The sequence below is a fragment of the Microtus oregoni genome, unplaced genomic scaffold (genome assembly GCF_018167655.1).
Source record: "Microtus oregoni isolate MIOR12 unplaced genomic scaffold, Mior012 000049F_ref0000343, whole genome shotgun sequence".
Classification (NCBI taxonomy): Eukaryota; Metazoa; Chordata; class Mammalia; order Rodentia; family Cricetidae; genus Microtus; species Microtus oregoni.
The window spans coordinates 12517773-12537603 of record NW_024543223.1 but is presented as its reverse complement, the minus strand read 5'-3'; the positions used below and the strand labels follow the sequence as shown (position 1 = coordinate 12537603).

At 39.6% G+C, this 19831-nt stretch overlaps 1 protein-coding gene across 5 annotated transcripts in view; it reads right to left on the bottom strand.

The window, feature by feature from the left end:
* Window positions 1-5838: 5838 nt before the first annotated feature.
* The window catches only part of Cpeb2 (cytoplasmic polyadenylation element binding protein 2), a 51280-nt gene continuing 37287 nt past the window's right edge, over window positions 5839-19831 (bottom strand). For all 5 annotated transcript variants that reach the window (XM_041636244.1, XM_041636245.1, XM_041636246.1 and 2 more), the window contains 6 exons: window positions 18110-18280; window positions 16932-17021; window positions 14141-14259; window positions 13898-14012; window positions 11419-11600; window positions 5839-9818 (listed from right to left, as the gene is read on the bottom strand). In XM_041636244.1, the coding sequence (XP_041492178.1) occupies window positions 9591-9818; window positions 11419-11600; window positions 13898-14012; window positions 14141-14259; window positions 16932-17021; window positions 18110-18280 (905 nt within the window). In that variant the 3' untranslated portion in view covers window positions 5839-9590. The remainder of the gene's footprint in view (window positions 9819-11418; window positions 11601-13897; window positions 14013-14140; window positions 14260-16931; window positions 17022-18109; window positions 18281-19831) is intronic.

The window sequence follows — 19831 nt, the reverse complement described above, 5'->3', positions numbered from 1 at the left end:
TCACAACACTTTCAACCTAGAAAACTATCTGTCAAATCCTGAACAACAGGCTCTGTTTTGGGTTTACTACCAGAAAGCCAAACCCAAGGTTCATGGGTCTCTGCATCTCTTTCCACGGCAGCCTGTAGTTTTGGAGCATGTAGCACAAAGCAGCCGTTTGGAAACTTCTGACTCTCCTTCACTTTGTGGTGGAGATTCCCTGTGGTTGAGAAGTTTTCCCTGTTAGTGCCGCTACCTTTAGTTAGTGGACACATTTCTTGCACAACATTTAGGTGCATCCCAGTGCTGTCCTGCAGGCGACCTCGTGAAGGGATTTGTTGTGACTTTCCCAGGGAAAATTGACTTTCTGCCTTTGAACCAGAATGCTCATCAAGGGCCACCATGCAAACCTCCACGGTGCTGCAAAGCTCTTATCAGTACTACCTTGAACTGGTGGCCTCGTGTTGCTTTGTGATTAGGCAAATTTCTCATGCTAAATCCAATAACTTCCTTTTGCTTGGAACTTAAGAATTCACTAGATATATCACCGGTGTTTTTCTCTACCAGACTCGATGGGTCATTGATGAAGAACGGAAGTGTGATGGGTGCAAACTTTTCTTTTCTCGGAAGGGTATCTCATACAGACTAGACCTCAGAGAGGCAGTCACAGACTTTGGGGAAACATTCTAAATATTTGTCACTAGATTCCTTATCAACCCTCCTTTGAGAAGAGAGAGAGAGAGTAGGCAGAGTCAGAGAGAAAAGAGGCAGCTCGGTAGGCCACAACTACGTGGCAATACACAGATGAACAGAAATAAATTTATTTAAGATATAAGAGCTAGCCAATAAGAAACATGAGCTAATAGGCCAAACAATATTGCAAATAATATAGTTTCTGTGTGATTATTTTGGGTCTGGGCAGCTGGGAATGAACAAACAGCCTCCTACTACAGGTGAACTATTCTTTTTTGTTTGTTTTTTTGAGACAGGGTTTCTTTGTAGCTAGTCCTAAAACTAGCTCTATAGACCAGGCTGGTCTTGAACTCACAGAGATCTGCCTGCCTCTGTCTCTGGAATTAAACGTGTGCACTACCACCACCCGGCAGTATTATTATTATGTTTCATTTTTACAAACTATATAAACCTATCTCGATTTTAGGGTTTAAGTTTACGTGTATATTTTATATTTGTATATGTGCATGCATGGGGTAGAGGGAAGGAGGGCTGGAGGCCAGAAGAGGTTGTTGGGTCCCCCAGTGCTGTGCTGAGCTTTCTGATATGTGTGAAGGGAACCCAACTCTAGCCTCAGGAAGAGTATCAAGTGCTTTGAATAGGTGAGCATCTCTCAAGGGGGCCCCCTCTATCTTTAAGTTTCTGTGAATGCTACATATATTATACACATTCAGAGTTTTATATGATCCTCGCCCCATCCATCACCACTTCACTTCCACCCCAAGGTCTGAACCAAGCAATAACTCCCCAGACTTTGGAAAACTCCATTCTGTTGTGTCTGTAAAAGTCACTACTTTTGGTACATTGTATTATGGAATACTTTCTTGGTTTTGAGCAATTGAGTTATTTTTCTTAGTGCAATGTCTTCAACGTTCACCTGTGTTATAGAACGTGTCAGGATGTCCTTCTGAGAAGAGTAACATTCCTTGCACAGTTAATATCCCAAGTGTTTTGCTGATTTTCCATTGACAGACACAAGTAGCTTCCCTTTGTGTACCGTGACTAGTCTGCTATCATCGTACACATAGACTAGGCTGGGTACTCACTTGGAAGAAGCTCCCATTTCCTGGCAAGAGTTTTAAAATACAGTGTGAATTGATGTTGAGTGATATCATACAATTCTAAAAATGAAAGAAGTCTTGAAGATCTGGAATTCAGGTCCTCCTCTAAAAAAAAAATCTGAGACCTGGGTTTCGAATTTCTTCCCCCTCTCTCTTGTCTTATCATCGGAGCAAGCATTTGCTTTTCCATCTTCCTTAAACTACACTTCATTAGCAAGATAGAAAACACGTGGATGTGAGTGGAGAGAAATGCGTCAGGATGCTCACGAGAGGAGCACTGTGGCCTGAGCTGTGCATGCCTGGTACATCTGAGAGGAAAACATGCTGATCATAGGAAGTCAGTCATAACTGAGGGGCTGGGAGACAGCTCAGCTGACTGCACAGTCCTGATGACCTCTGTTTGACCTCAGGAACCCACATGAGCAGAAGTGCAGTGTGACAATGTGTGAACTCCCCATACCTCATACACCACACACACACACACACACACACACACACACACACACACACACTAAAAACAGTATCTTGAACTCAACTGAGCAAGGTAAGTTTGGTCCTTAGTGATGAGGAAGTAAACTATGCAACCATATGAAAGAGGCAGAACCTAAAAGATTAAAGTGGTCACCTAACTGAAATAGAAATTTTACTTTGTAATGATACATTAGATGGCCATCTTTGCCCATGACTGAGACCTAGCACCATCTTTATTTCCTAAATATAACACTTCCTTCTGGCCTTCAAATACACGTTTTTCTTTTAAAAACATTTTTATTTGTGTATGTGGAGAGGGAGGACACATACACACACACAGAGGAGAGAGAGAGAGAGAGAGAGAGAGAGAGAGAGAGAGAATACGTAGGAAGAGGGTATTATATATACCCCTGGAGTTACAGGCACTTAGACCTGACCTGAATGCTGGGAACTGAACTCTGGTCCTCTGGAAGAGCGAGGAGTGTTTTTAACTGCTAAGTCATCTCTCTAGCCCCATATAGATAGTTTAGAAAGGTTTGTTTGGTGTTAAACTTCTCATCCCCCCCCCCCACGGTGTGTGTTGTGTTCATGTATATGTGCAGTTCAGCGGTTAGTCTCAGGTGTCTCCAGCTAATTTTTTGATAGATCTCCAAGTGAACATGGAGCTCACAACTGACTAGACTGTCTGACCAATATGCTCCGGGGTTCCTCCCCATTTCCATTCCACTTCCCACAGAACTATGGTTACAGATGCTTGTCATCATGGCTGGTTTGTACGTGAGTGCTAGGGCTACAGATGCCTGCCATCATAGCTGGTCTGTATGTGAGTGCTAGGGTTATGGATGCCTGCCATCATGGCTGGTCTGTACGTGGGTGCTAGGGTTACGGATGCCTGCCATCATAGCTGGTCTGTACGTGGGTGCTAGGGTTACGGATGCCTGCCATCATGGCTGGTCTGTATGTGAGTGCTAGGGTTACGGATGCCTGCCATCATAGCTGGTCTGTACGTGGGTGCTAGGGTTACGGATGCCTGCCATCATGGCTGGTCTGTACGTGGGTGCTAGGGTTATGGATGCCTGCCATCATGGCTGGTTTGTATGTGGTTGCTAGGGTTACGGATGCCTGCCATCATGGCTGGTTTGTATGTGAATGCTAGGGATCCGAGCTTAGGTATTTATGTTTACACAGCTGGTACTCTACCCTCTGAACCATCTTGGGCCCAACTACATTTTTTAAAAAAATGCAAAAATTTAAGACATATTCTTCAACATGAATTTAATGAAGTCAAATTGTTTCAAGAAGCAGTTCTCTTTCACATCAACCATATTTTCTAACTTGTTTTATCTTCTGTAGTGTATTCCTTTGTGTTTGAACTAAACTGAATTTTCACTTCTACAGAGGGCTATATAAAGGGGAATGGTGGCAAGGATCCTACTTTGTAAGTGTCCAGTCCTTAGGTTGTATTAGAAACGAATTCTTTTGTAGCTGAGTGCCGTGGCTCACACTTGTAATTGAAGCTCCTTGGAGGCTGATTTCTAAGACAGCCTGATTTGGGGAAACTGTCTCAAAAAGACCAAACAATTCTTTTGTTAAGTGAAAGAGGAGCCTAGCAAGTTAGATGATGTGTCAGCATCAGAGAAGCCGAGACAATGTAACACTTGCTATAATTTAAAATACCACAGAATAGATGAGAATCTTTGGATTTTATGAGATTTCAAATAGAAAAACCAGTAGCCTGTGTTGAGATAGAACTAAGTGCAAATCCATGTTTTATTCGGGAGGCTATGGCAATGGTGTAGGCTATGGGTGATGGTGGTGATGATGATGTAGGGGCCATAATGCTGACTAACCCATTTAGGGGGATTGATCATATTGTAGAATATGGGAAAATGTTAACTTTTACATCTTAAAAAACATATGTATGGAGATTTTGTCACATGTATGTATGTGCATTTATTGCATGCCTGGTGCCTTTGGAAGCCAGAAGAGGATGAAGGATACCGAGGCCAGAATTACATATGGTTATGAGTAGCCAGGCTTGGAATGAATATGGGTCTTCTAGAAGAGCAGCCAGTGCTCTTAACCATTGAGCCAGTTCTCCAGCCCAATTTTATTTTTAAATATAACCATTATTTTTGAATATCCATACATGTATGCAATGCATTTTGGATCATATTCACCCCTACACTCCCCTCCAACTTGTCTTGGATCACCCTCCATTCCCTTTTTCTTTTTTCTTTTTTTTTTTTTTTTTTTGTAACCCACTGAGTCCAGCCAGTTCTGCCTCTATGTACATGATGTAGCCATGGAGTATAAAGTATGGGCAACCTACCAGGACCACAACCTTGAACTGATATTCCCTCCCCCTCCTTGTGCTGGGTGGGAGACTGTGTGCATGGCCCCTCCCACTGGAAATCTGACTGGCTTGATCTTGTGCAGGGCTTGTGCCTTCAGCAGCAGGCCCTAAGGGTTCATGAGTCCAAGAGTCCTGTCTCCGAAAGACAGTTGGTCCCCAGTCCTCTCAAACCTCTGGCTCTTACAGATTTCCAAAATATATTTTCATTTTTATTCGTGTGTGTCTGTGTGTTCCACATGTGTTCAGGTACCTGCAGAGTACAGAATCCCCTAGGATTATAGCTACAGGGAGGCAGTTAGGAGGCCTGGGTTCCTTATCCTACATGGGTTCTGGGAACCAAACTTGGGTTCTCTGGAAGAGCAGCGAGTGCTACAAACCACTGAGTCACCTGTTCATCCATTTATAGTCTTGTTGCCCCCTCTTCCATGATAACCCCTGAGCCCTGGGAAAGAGGCAGGCTATTGACGCCCTGAAAATAAAAAATTTTGTTTTGAAATGCCTATTATTCTCTCTAGGAGCTGTATGCTCACAGACAAAAAAAAATCTTCACTATAATCAGTTTTCTAACAAAAGCAATGGATTCTTCCTTTCTCTCTTCCCAGAACCACATGTTGGCTTCATGATGGAACTTCAACTTTAGGATAAGGGACCCAGGCCTCAGGTTGCTCAGTCTATGCATCTGTTCCTGTTCCTCCGCTACCCACAGGATGTATAGAGATAGGGGAGAAAGTGACAAGTGGGTGCACACACAGTGAATCACTAAAGCGGCATCATTAGACCTACTTTCCATTAATTAACTTTGTTTTTAAACATTGATTTACAGGTCTGGTTTTAAATGCATGTGCATGCCAGTGTCCCAGCTCCTGTGGATCTGGAATTACAGGCAGTTGTTAGCTGCCCAACTTGATGTTGGGAGCCAAACTGGAGTCCTCTGGAAGAACATCAGTGTTCTTGACCTTTGCACTGTCTAGGCAGCCTTGAGTACTGCATCAAGTCAGATAAGGTGACACTTCTGGGGGCACTGTGAGAGATTTCTAAGGTGTGCTAGGGCTAGGTGCAGGAAAGGGCATAAATGCAAAGGGGCTTCCAGGCTTAAATACCGAGGAATTCTGCATAGTTAGTCCCTGGGGCTTCTCCCAGCTGTATGCGACACTGTGGAGTGGCCTCTGAGAAAACCACCACTTTCCCTGCCCCCGGCAGTGTGTAAGGTGCAAACTATAAAATAAGGTTCCACAGCTATGCCAATAACTTAATAGTTTATTAGTCAGTCAACAATATTACAAATATTTAAAAATTACTTAATATAAATAGTTGGCAGCAAACTATTCCATTACAGAGTTAAATTACCAGTACAACAGACAGACTGGAGATTTAGACACCTGGAAGATAACAATAAAATAAACTAAATTACTTAACAAAAATTTTAAGCTGAAGGCGTTTTACCTAGTGTCCATAAAAGCATGGGTTCTCTTTTTATTTAGAAAAAAATAAAAAACGGCTTTAACACCCCATTAGGAATATAAAATAAAATCAACTGAAAATATTAATTTGCATATCAAAGAACCATTTATAGTTACAATCCAAACACTCCATAAACCACTTGTGCGATTCTATACAGAAACTGGGAATTAGAAACTAGTTGCTTTAATATTACAAAGATTTCAGCTCCAAAAATAATTCAACATAAAATAAACTTTAGCAATTAGTGTCATAAAATTATATATTTTCACATAAAAATACAAAATAATATTAATGACAAGAATATGAAAAATTATTCCAAGTATTTTACTACTATTAAAATAAAATAAAACCCAAAAAAACAAAATAGAAATATGCATGAAAAAAGTCTCTCCTTTTGTTAGCAAAACACTATCCAAAATAACTACAATCATTTACATCAGTACAAAGATTTCTGGGTTTAAAAAATAGTTGCAATGACAAAAGGGGCATCTTTTCTGACAGTAAAAAATGACACTGTGGATAAAGTCTGCAAAATATGCAATGAAAAAAATAAATTTGCATTAAAAAGGTTTACACTGTATCTTTATACAAACATTAGAAACAGTATTGCACATCACAACACAGAATCGAGGTTAGTCAGCCTTCCAAAGTGTGTTATATTCAAGTTTTGCGGCATCTGTGAGGAGAGGCTCGTGCAGCCAGATGCAACAGGGATAAAATATCAAGTGTTTTCCATACACAAATATATAAATGCTAAATGTCTCCTTCTTAACAAAAAGGGTGGACTTTTAAAGTACTTTTTCCTCCACAGTCATTCATACTTTTGGGCAGCAATATGAACATTTAGGGAACACAAATGAAGAAGCTTTGAAATACAAAAATACAATCAAAATTAATAATTTTCTACAAAAATAGTAAAATAAATATGATCTGTAAATTAAAAAAACTCTAATACAGTGTTCAACAGTTAGAAAATAAGAATGTAGTACATAAAAGGAAAAATAATCCCCAAACAGAAAAAGAAACAAATTAGAGGTAGGGGTGAGGCAGGGGGAACAAAATATTAGACCAATAAGCTCTGTCCTAACAGAAACGAAGGTGACACAAACCAGCATTTCTGTCGCGGTCACCCTGGTGGGAAAGGGCACCATTTCGTTTCCCTTCATTTCAAAGTTGATTCTGTTTAAGAAGGGAAAATGATTTTCGGTGTCTCCAATTATCACACAATTTATTTTAGAGTTCATTATTTAATACATGAAAAGGCTCTTCAATTTTAAACATTAAGCAGAAATTATGAAAATAAAGTTTAAAAATCTGCGAAATTAAATATCTAAATAATTAACATTGCAAAACTACTGATTTCTTTTCTAAATTCCAAAAATTGAGGTATAGCAAAGGAGATGTCATCAGTCAAAAAAAGTGTGCCATAAAATAGCTGACTGTTGGAAAAATCTCTCACAGAGATATAAAAATAGTGCATAACAAATGTCAAAATGGATCAAGGTCTGGCAGGGCGAGGGTAGAAAAGAATGCTCCAGACACTCTGGAGGGTCATGGGAGTAACAAGTAGGGACACTGACAAATAAACTAGTAAAGAGCTCCTCTGAAAACAGCGTCAACTTCAAACATTAAAAACTTGAGCCACAACCACAATAAAACAGCAGAGTTAGACATGAACCACGTATTTTTACAGTACAAAAAAGCATACCATTGACAACCAATGTTGAGATCAGCACTTTGCTCATGTGAAGGATTGTCCCAAGGGCTTGCTGCACAGGCTATACCCTTGTAATTTTCTCTCTTTAGAGTCAAAAATCTTAGTTCTGCATTAAAATAAAAACAAAACCAAAACCAAAACCATTTACCATTGTGGGGTGCTTTGCTTCCACTGCAGAGTAACCTCCTACATCATCAACACAGAGCTAGCTGTGGCTAGGATGCTCTAAAGAGGAAAACCACCATGAACCATGTTCTAGGTCAGAACTGTGCATGTTTCCACGCAACTCCCTCAACAAAGAAAAAAGAAAAAAACTGCAAGCAAAGTCATTACTGAAATTCCTTCATCAAAGTTTTAAAAAAGCAATTCTTAACCATTAAGAATAACAATGCTCCATGCAACAGTGACCCCAGTTTAGACAGAAGACCCCATATACATAGGTCAAACATATAAGCAAATTTAAGCCAGATTTCACCATTGTCTTAAAGGTAAATTTTCTGCAACTAGCCATCTGTTATATTTTCCCATCTCCATTTCGACTTCACTAGAGTTCTGTGTTCTTCTATAAAACCCTCTCTTTAAGTATGGGCTTCTCATGGTCTCACATTCGGTGACTGGTTAGCAGTGTGCTGGCCATCTTTGGTTTTTAAAGGATATCTTAACCATGAACTATCAAAGGGGCTAAAATCAACTTTCTTTAAAATTCCTGTGTTTTTCTTTTATTCAATCTTTAATCTATACTATATCACTGCACATGAATTAGAACCGCACATCACAAAATTGCACAGGGATTACAAATATTACATCCAGTCTGCATAAAATCGAATTCCACTACTGACCAGATCACAAAATGGCTGCACTCTCTAATCTAAAACTAATTTGCATATTGTACACAAGTAGGACAACATTTTTAACTTGAAGTCACAAGAATGCATGCAAGTTTGCTGTTTTGTAAAGAAACAAATTTTATAATTTGTCCATGCTACCTAGATTCAAGAGAGCTTTTTGAACATTTGCAATACCTCACCTCATTAGTTAATGTCCTAGTGCATGCATATGGTGGACACAGGTTAAGTAAACATGCATTGTTTCACATTCTAAACTATGGCAGTTTCGGCCATATTGTGCTGCCTGCATTTCATCCGCAATGCAGTGTGTCTCTAACGTTTTCAATCCCGTATTAATAGGTGACATTTACACATAACACCTATATAGCAGCAAAGCTAATACAGCTTGTGATTAAAAATGTTTAAAAATAGCTAATAAATCAGATTATCTTGAGGTATTATTTCTTGCAAGTCAAAATGGAGAGCAACAAAATCAACCCTAATTTTTAGTTTATGTACACACTGAAAACAGCAACAATAAAAATAAGCATTTGTAGCAGACATATTCCATCTTCACTATTATTTTGCTACCTTTGGTAAAGTACTGGGGCAGATCTTGAAGTTAAAAACCCATGTTAAGAAATAAGTGCACGCTTCACCCACTATATAGCAGCAGACTGTGTTGCCCCTACGCAAAACATTCTCATATCTAATTTTAACTTTACATATAAAAATAACTTGGAGAAAATACAAAAAAACATTTTATTTTAACATGAAAATATCACAAAAATTAGTAAGCCTGAGATGTAGGGTTTTGGTGAAAAACAAGAGGCTTGTAGTGTTTGGCTGCTGATAACGATGCATGTATTGAGAGCTGGGTGAGAAGCAGAAGAATGCACTTATCTCTTCTGCAGGTCAGTATCTTCAGCACAGTAAGCCACATGCACCCTTTCTTTCCTTGGTAGATGGAGGCCAGTTTGCTCGACTTAATTCCAGCGGAAGTGGATCTGACGTGGGCGATCAGCACCTTCCTTCACCAATGGCTTATGGAACTCACGTCCTGCACGAGAGTGGATATTTGCCCAACAAAACTCACAGTAATACTGCAGGCAAGTGACATTGGCACAAAAAAAGGGGGCAAATTTTCCACCACAGCGTGCGCCCTGGCATTCATCACACATCTGGTCATCCAGCACATATGGCTTTACCTCCACCTACAAAGACAAGAGGTAAAAAAAAAAAATCTGGCATCTGCTTCAGAAAAAAAAAATTGGAATGATTTTAAATGTTTATAGTGTTTTAGAGAAAAGTAGCAGTGTCTTAGGGAAGCCGCTTTCCCCCACTGGAGGGGAAATGAAAGCCAGCTTGCTTCTGTGCTGAGTACATTTGTGTATCGTGTTTCAGGTTCATAATTGGCTGTGAGCTTAAGTGGTTAAACACTAATTCACTGATTTCAACATGTTTCCCTCAGAGGTCACGAAGAGCTATTTAATCCTATTTTCCAAAGAGAGAAGAACACTTTAAAAACTAAGATTGAAGATATTCTAGTCTCACTTTTGTATCTTTGGAACACCTGTATGCTAGCATTAGTCTTTTCAAATTATGAGCAAAATTCATAAAGGATTATCATGGGAGACAAATTTCTTGCCAGATTTTCCTCTCATTATAGTATCATCTGTAAGCTGGTGAAACTCAATAGCCACCAGGACTGCAGCAGCCTTCTCTTCGCAGGCCAGAGCTGCACTTTGCTTGCAGTAGCTGCTGCAAACAAGTCAGAACTGTGGCTAATCTGATCCAGGGCATATCCAGACCTCATTATAAACTCGTAAGATATAAAGCCCCACTGTGAAGGACTGATTGAGCAGATGATGTCAGGTTTGAGGGGACTCTCTTGACCTGTTTCCACATCTGTGAGAATGCAGACTCTGCTGGAGTTGGGAAGACTGAACACAGGGAAGGTTTAAGACCCGGGAATCGCTACACTGTGGATCAGTGTTGGCTGCTTTACTGCAGCAGCCTTGCCTTCTTGTAACTGAGGAACACCCTAGGCTGTTGTCTCTGGCTGGCTGGCTGGTGTCACTGTTTTAGAATCGTTACTGATGTACAATTCACAGATTTTGGTGTGAAACTGATATGTAAATGAGCAGCTTTTCTCCTATTTTAGATGGCAATCAGAGCTCACAAGTATTCAGGAGGACGGCTTTCAGCTGTCATTCACAGACTTCTATATACAGACCCAGTCTATGCGCTAATAAACCAGTGTTTTCAATTTTAGGTCAAATGACTTACAGAAATACACACAGTTTCTGAATTTTAGTTTTTATAAATGAAAACTAGCTCTTAACTAGCACTTTCTGTGGGCCAACTTCTTCTCCAAGTGTCTCTGCACATGAACTTCACTGAGTCCTCAAAATAACCTAGAGACTAACTAGCACTCCTTCCCACACTTTAAGTCAGGAAAATTGGCAGAGAGGGCCGGTTGCCTGAGATTACAGAGCCAATGGCAGACATGGGCTTGGTCCCAGGCACTCTGTCTTGAGCACAAGGTTGTATAAACTGCTCCACAGCTAGACGGATAGCTGGGACCAATAGGCTGATAAAAACTTCTGACATGGCTTTAAAATCACATCTATACTTAATGGTTCTTATGTAATGCTTCAAGTTTAAAATACATTAAGAAATTTGTATTTCAAGGATATAGTGTAGGAGATAAAGGAAGATAAAAGTGTTTGAGCCATGTTATCAACTCCTTACGATAAAAAGCACCTATACGTATTAAGTGAGACACAGAAGACTTCCCGCTATGTAACTTACGCGTTTATCAATATCACCATGCTGAAGCTGAACAAATCGAGCACTGATGGCAGCAATATAGCTCTGCTGATTGGAGAAAGCAACTCGCCCAGCACCTTTTGGGTATTTTAGTTCTGGATCCGTATCAATTCCTGCGTAACACACACCACCATACAGCCGGTCCATGATCATAGCAAGTTCCACTTCAAAAGAAAAGACACTCAGGTTGAAGGTGAGAAGACAGTAAATCAACAGTGAGTTAAGAGAACACTAACACAAAGCAGCTGTTAAGAGGAAGCCTGGGAGCCAGAGCTTTGCATGGGCTGGCAGGCATTCGACACCTGAGTTACATCTTAACCCTCACAAACAGATTAATAACCCCAAACCACTTCTTACTGTAGAGTTACACGCATTACCACCACACGCACTGTCTAATAATCTGGTGTGAGACAGAGTTTCATGTTTTTTCCTTAAAATCCAGCTGTTTCACCTGCCTATTCATCTCATACACTTTCTTCAGGGAAGGACACTGCTTTGGCACCTCCTCTCTCCCACAGCTCAGCTTTCTTCTCAAACTCATTTCTCTTCCTACAAGAGAATCTTGTTCTCTCTAACAGAGCACTCAGGTTGGAAGGGAAACACAGTATGGTGAGGGAGGACAGACCAGCTCAATCACCCTGGTGACCAATGGGTAACAGATTTTGTAGCCAGATTAACCCCATACCTATCTGTACAACCCTTAACGATTAGATTATCATCCTGTGACTCCACTTTAATTGATCTTTTCAAGATCAACTTTCCCATCTCATAAGTCCAATGCTCAATCTTCTTGCTGGAAGCACTGATCATAGCTAATCTATTACTTTGCCTGGAATTTTTTTTGCATATGAATTGCAAGGCATTTGATTCTGCTGATAATTCACTTCACTGACGACTTCTTAGCCTCACTTTTCAACGTCAGAGCAACGTCAGGCTCTGTACCTTTGTCTACACTTGGGTTTGGGTGATCCCATTCTATGTCACGTGTTTGAATACCACCTGTGGACCTGAAGTTGTATCTGAATTCCATACTCACAAACAACCATCCACCAGACAATTTCAAGTGATACTGCAATACATAGCATGCTAAAAAGAACCACACATGAACACATTCTTCCTCTACTTAATAAAACATGATCTGATGAGTTTTCATTGACTCAACTGGGTAAGCAACAGAGTTTCTGCCTTCATTCTTCATTTTCACTATACAGATAATCTCATAGACTTGCTTTTCAGAACATAGTGACAATCCAATTTGCCCACTTCCATCAGTCAGGTCTGCTTTAAAATCCAGCATTTTTCATTTGGTTAATGGAAACAAGCTTATCTGCTTGTCTTCAATCCTTCCTCTCCCATTTATTTCCAAAACACTAGAAATTTATTTTTTAAACACTTTACTAGATGCCACATTGTTTAGTTGAAATTTCCACTGCAGATTTCTGAATGGGGCCATTCATAGCCCAAATCCCAATCTCCTTTAACTTGCCCCTCCTTGGTTGTTTCCCATAGCTAGTTACAAGCCATCACCAACCACCCAACAGCACTTTCTGCCTAAGGATTCAAATATCAGACCAACTGGTTCTTTCTCTACCCCCACTAGCAATCCCATACAAGAGGCCCGTACATGGCCTACCATTATTTATTTACTCAATCTCTTCTTCTTCATGAATCATCAGCTTATCTGATCTTTCCAAAACAGGCCTATGTGTATCTCTTCGGCTTAAAAAACCCTCATGTTTTAACGATCAACATCAATTAGTCTATTAGACTTGCATGATCTAACTTCTGTTGATTTCTTCCAATATCATTCTGTATCTCCTCCATAACTCTATGCACCCTAGGTCATCCAGCTATGCCTTATGCAGTCCCCCCATGAATATCCTCTGCTGCTCTGCACTTGACTTCCATATGTGCTGTTCACTCTGTCATTGAAACACACTCTTCACAATGCTCCCGTTGTCCAAACTCTCTTTAGTTTTTAAAATCAGCTTAAATATTTTTAAGATATCACATCATAGTATATTCTAAATATGGACATACCACATTCATATATTTATAAATATACGAATATATAAACACACACATACATGCATTCCTACTCCAATCATCTTTCTTTGCAGCAGGTATCACATTCTTCATCAAGCGTTTACTCGTGTAACGTTAATTTGTATCTCCCTGACTTGAGGAGGCTGCTTTCAGAGACAGCAATCACTAGCTCCTTCAGATGGTGTGACACTACACAGCAGGCACATTCAGAAAATACTCACACATATAATTATACCCCACCTGACAGTCTGCAGAGTTTTGGTTACTAGCTACTGAGAAACAGAACTTTGTAACTCATTCTTTTAAAATACTAAGTTCAGTTAATAACTCAAATGCAGAAAAATGCATACTTCCTTAGATACCAAAATCAACAAAAAGAGAAGACAAATTTGTATGACTTAGGGAGTCTACTTACCAGCCCTTAATGGCCTGGGAACACCTCCAACAAAAATTGTTTTTCTGGGATCCAAAGGCTGAGAACCATCCATGACGAAATCACTATCACTTAAATTCCAAGGACGGATTTGAACCTGTGAAGAAAATTATTTATTTTACTGTTTAAAATTGTTAGTGCAGTCTTAATTTTTAAAGCAGTAATTTAAAAATACTGTTTGAACAGCCGTCTTTATAGGCCACAGTTCATGTGCTGTTTACTTACAGGCTTGTCCTTGATCGTAGGGCTGGAAACACACAAGTAGAGCTTTCCATCTTCTTCAATGCAAGCATCAATGAGTGCCTGAACTGAGCTCTCTTCTTGAAAGAGGAGGAATGCATAGCCTGGAATAACCATAAAAAATGATGCATGTCAAGTTAAGTGACTTTACCTCAATATAAGTACTGTTAAGATACATAAAGCCAATCAAATAGGTTTGAATCATTCTGTTTTCCAGAGAACATAATATCCCCTCTCTCTCTCTCTCTCCTCCCCTCCCTCTCTCTGTCTCTTTCTCCTTCCCCCTCTTTAACACACACACACACACACACACACACACACACACACACACACACACACCCCAATATTGCAGGGCAGAGGCACAAAAACTTCATGACGACAGAACACTGTACAGAGAGGTCCTGGAGCAGACAGTACTGTGGGACTGGGAAGAGGATGAGGACTAACAAGCAGCGAGAGAGATGCGAGATCAGGTGGGACAGATGCAGGTTGGCCTTTACCCCAGCAGTGAAGTGTTTAGGAACTGGTTGTGCTTTCAGAGACTGCTGTGTCCAGACCACGGCAAGAAGTGAGAGAACACAGCATGTAGATGCAGAAGAGTGGCGGGAGCAATGCAGGTGGGGATGGGTGGGAGCTCAGAGGTGCCTTATCCAGACTTGTTAATCCTCCCAGCCATGAGACTTTTTCTAGACCTGTTTTAATGATATTAAACTAAAAGTTCTTCAATGTATCCCTCTTTACTATGGCTAATTTGCTGTTTGTAGTTCTGAATGAGCAATAACATCAGCTCTTCTTTACCCTTTCTTCCTATTGTTGGGAACACAACCTCCTTTCCCCAGGAAACGTATCCTTGATGACATGACTTGTACAGGAGCATAAGCATGGCAGGGACTTCTGTGTAGTGATGAGCCACAGAATTATCCTCGCAGTAAGTGGTCCAAGCAACTACATTTATTCCTCACATTTTTTACCCTTTTAAAAAATTATTTTTAGCTAGTTGACTAAGAAACAGGTTTCCTTAGGACAATTCATACACATTTGGGCATTGCTGACCGCTATGCCTCCAAAGCCCTTACTACTCTCTCTGCTCTCACCCCACTCCAGCCCTTCCACCAGGGCTCCTCCTTTCACCCCACATGCGCTCTACCATCCTTTCCCTTAGCTCCCGACGCCTCTTTCCCTTTCCCGTCTCATGGCCCCTTTCTAGTTTTCTGACTGCGATACGCACTCGTTCCACATAAATACAGAGATACTAAAAATCAGAAACTAGATCTACATATGAAGGAGACAGTGGCATTTGTCTTTCTTGCTGAGTAACCTCACTTAATATATTTTTTACTTCCACATATTTTTCCAAAATTTTCTTAATTTAACTTTTCTTTCTGGTTGAATAAAAGTCTACTGTGTACTTGAATGTCATTTTCATTATCTCTCCGCCAGGTGAGAGGGAGCCAGACTAATTCCCTTTCTCAGCCCTCATAAAGAGCAGCAGTAAACAAGAACGTGCAAGCTGTCTGAGGTTTAGACAAAGCCCTCTGGGTGCATGCCAGGCAGTGGCACAACTGGATCAAATGATAACTCTACTTTTTATATTTTGAGAAATCTCTGCACTCATTTCCTTGGTGGCTGCCCTGAATGTGCTCTGTCACCAACATGAGTGGGCTCTTCTTTCCCACATCCCTACAAGCATTTGCTTCTTTTCTTGAAGATAGTCGTTCTTTATTAGAGTGAGATGAGATCTCAAAGTGGTTTTAATTTGCATTTCTCTGATGATTAAACTGCTGCATGCTTTGTAAGTTACTTATTGTTCATTTGTACTTTTTTTTTTTAAATCTATTCACTTCCTAAGTCCATATTTTGGTTTGGTCATGTGCTTTCTTGTTGGTCTGTTGAGTTCTCTGTGTATTTATTCATGATATTAATCCCACACCACAGGTAAAGTGGTGAAGATTTTCCTTCCATTCTCTAGCTGAAGGCCATCCCTTCACTTGGTTATTTCCTTCACCGTACAGGATTTTTTTTTTTTAATTTCATTAGGATGGTGGCCTATTTCCTGAGCAACTGAAGTCTCATTGACAAAGTCTGCACCCACGCTCCTAGGCCGATGTGTTTTGCTCCTTCTTCCTCTGGTGGTTTACTCTTTTATAAACACTTGACAGTGAGTTACAAATGCTCCCAGTGCTGCGTCACATCATCACCTGCTTGTGTATTTCTTGGAAATTATGTAAACGGTTTTATCTTATAAAATGTAAATGAATCACTTCATGTGTATCTTGATCTCATAGAATGGAAAATAAGTTTGAATCCATGTGACTTTAGACTAATGCTTTAGGCAGAGACATATCCAAACATATACTCATTTGAATTTATTAAATCATTAGAAAGTTTTGAGGAAAGTGTATCAAATCTTATGACTCCTTAACAGCTTCAAATGAAACTGGAGCAGTTCTTAAAATCGCTCTGCCTCACTCCACTCAGACTGATGGTCTCTGCAAAGATTAATTTTAAAACAGCTTTTATTGATTATCTGTATGGAGGTCAGAAAAAAACTTTCAGGAGCCCGTTCTCTCCTTCTCCTTTCTACGGGATCTAGGGTAGAACTTAGGGTTGTGTGGTGAAAGCCCTCACTGGATAAGCCATCTGCTCAGTCCATAAATCATTAGTATTTATAGAAAGGTACTTATGCTCAATTCTAAAAGAAGACCCCAAATAAGAAATTGATATTATTTCTTTTGTTCTCATACAACTTCGCAAATATTAGTAATAAACCTCTTACCTTTTGGTGGAAAGTAGGATTTGCTTTCTGCTTTATGGGGCCAGTCTACTACCAAAGGTCCAAATCTTCTGAAGCTGGCAGTGATCTCATCTTAGAAAAGTATAGAATGTGCATCACAAGTTAGTCCTTATGATTCATTCCAAGAAACCCTGTTTCTAAGTACCTGGAAGACTTATGTCTAAAGAGTCAAATACCTTAAGATTAACTCTAATGTAAAAAGAAAACAGATCTTTACTAAAACACTATATAAAATTTCACTGTTGTAGTCAAAATAAATTCATTTTTAAGCAGCACACTAGCTAGACTAAGGTATTCAATGTGAATTCTATTATTTCATACATCACCTGAATACTAACAACTTTATAGTATACCCAATCAGACTAGCGCTGGGCTGAAACATGCCATTATTATCAAGTTAATTAAAACAGCTATTGGTGTTCACAAGTGAAACCATGTTCATGTTAGGATAAGGTCTACTGAAACAAGACTAGCTATAATGTCAGTAAAACATACCACTGCTAATATAACCCAGGCAATTTCATTGACATTCAAATACTGTACGTTCAATTTCAATGATACAGTCTATGTTAAGCTGATGAATATGCAGAATATATTTGCAAATATATGAACAATAACTGAAAATATTCTCTAAATGTATCAATATCTTCTCTGTAGGCTATTAACAAATGGGTAGATTTCTCATGACATTAAAAGCATAGTTTAAATATTTTTTAACCTCTACCTTAAGTTATTTTTCTGTATTATTACATATTAACTAACATTTGCATAGTACTAATTTCCTATTTTATGTTTTATTTCCACTTCCTTATTGGATTTCACACTGTGTTTCTGTATCTTTAAGTAAATTGATAAATTTCAAGAAATTTAACCTTTGATTTTTGCATACTACAGATAGAGATTCATACCTGGTTCCATCTATTGCACTGTGTATGTGTGCATAGGAATGCCATGTGTGTGTTACAGTCACACAGATATTGGCATGTGTGTTCTGCATTAAACATTAGGATATGGGCTAGAACATAGAGACCTTCAAAAAATGCTCACAGTGATGATGCATATGCTAAAAATATCATTAGAACTTCAAAGTACTTGTTCAAATAATTGATCTCAAAAATTCCTTTTTATTACATTTTGTTTTTAAGGTTGGATGAACTTACCTTCATCAATATCTGGAGGAAGCCCACCAACAAAAACTTTTCGAGAGAAGCGTTCTATTCGTTCTCCATTTTGATGAGCTGAATAACATGTGGGTGAATTTAAAACACCAACTTGATCACTGTGACCATCGTCCAACAAGCTATCGTCTATTGGAAACAGGGACGATCGACCTAAAATACAAGGACAGATATAAACTCAATCTCTTATAGTAAAAATGACAAAACAAAGGCAAGCAAACAGATGCCAAATGTAAGGGGTTAGACACTAAGCTGACAGTGTCATAGAAATGACTGGAAATACAGACAGCAGAACAGCAAGGTTCAAGAGAGAAGTGACTCAAGTAAGGCCTAGAGATAAACAGTCACTGAGCTGAGGAAGTGGGTCAGGAACAGAGGCTTGTCCACCCCCGGCAACAAAAGCAAAAGAAATAGAGTCACATGACAATCACTACAGCACAAAAGAGATAATAAAGTTGCTAGCTCATTTCAGATGTTTATGGATAGCAGAAAGAGCCTAATGTATGGGAAATAGGCCTGATGTCTAACTAAATTCTTTAGACACTCGTGGTAAAAAGGAAACAGTGTAAGTTAAATAGGCAAGAGGACAGTACGAAAGAAAAAAATCACCACCACCAACAAAATAACTCCAAAAAAACCACTTAAGATGCTATAGTAAGCAGCAAGCCCTATGTGTCTATAGGTCTTGAAGTAATTTAATTCATCACATATGACAATCATATGACTATGCAGAGGGGACTTATGCACATGTGGGAGGTAAAGAACAGCATCTAAGTTCCTATCTGAGCCCACTCTTCAGGAGTGCATCCTTTTAAGGGCATGTCTTGTTTAACCCTATTAATTAACGCTGACGCCCTGTATGCTCACACACAATAAAATATCGTACCTTGCCCTCAAGAAATGCACACATAGGCAAGGCAAGATCTATACATGTAAGGATGGCATCTATCTCTAAGAAGAACTCTACATGTAAGGATGGCCTCTATCTCTAAGAAATCCTACAAATACTTCAAAGGCAGTAGACTAGGCAGAAGCAGTAGTGTACTGAACACCATGGTAAGTTCTTCAATCTCCAAGGGTACTAGGTAACAACTGACTGAAACATGCCAGACATAATAAAGGAAAAGCCCTTAGAGGTTAGCAGAATTTACCCTTTTAAGACGATATTTTATTGAGTAGGTGGGAAAAAAAAACCAGCAAACAAACATCTAGGTGCAGAAGCCCCAGCAAGAATGTGACATGCTGACTGAGGACTGAGGAAGACAAATAAGCAGCTGAGATTAGGGGAGGCAAGGAAGGCAAGAAAACAAGGATGAGAAATGAAAGAGAAACAACAGTGGACAGGAAGTAGCCAAAGAAAGTCCCACATTGACTGAATATAAAGAAGTAAATGTCAGATACAGGTACAAGGAAAGGACATGGGTGAAACCACATATAAAGCTTCAAATGCTTCAGAGTGGAGAAAAAAGGGAACTGTCTTTCAAGTAAACAGCTTTCCAAGGAAGAGAATGGAAATATCAGTGATGAAAATTCTAGGAAAAAATGAGGAGGGCAGCTCCTTGGCAAATACAGAAGGCATGGAACTTCCACTACAGAAAGGATGAGAAAAAAAGCCAGAAGCCCAAACAGGACCATGACATAAGCATCAGAGAGGTCAAGAGGGAAAAAGGAAAAGGTAAGCAAATTGATATGATAATTTCAAGA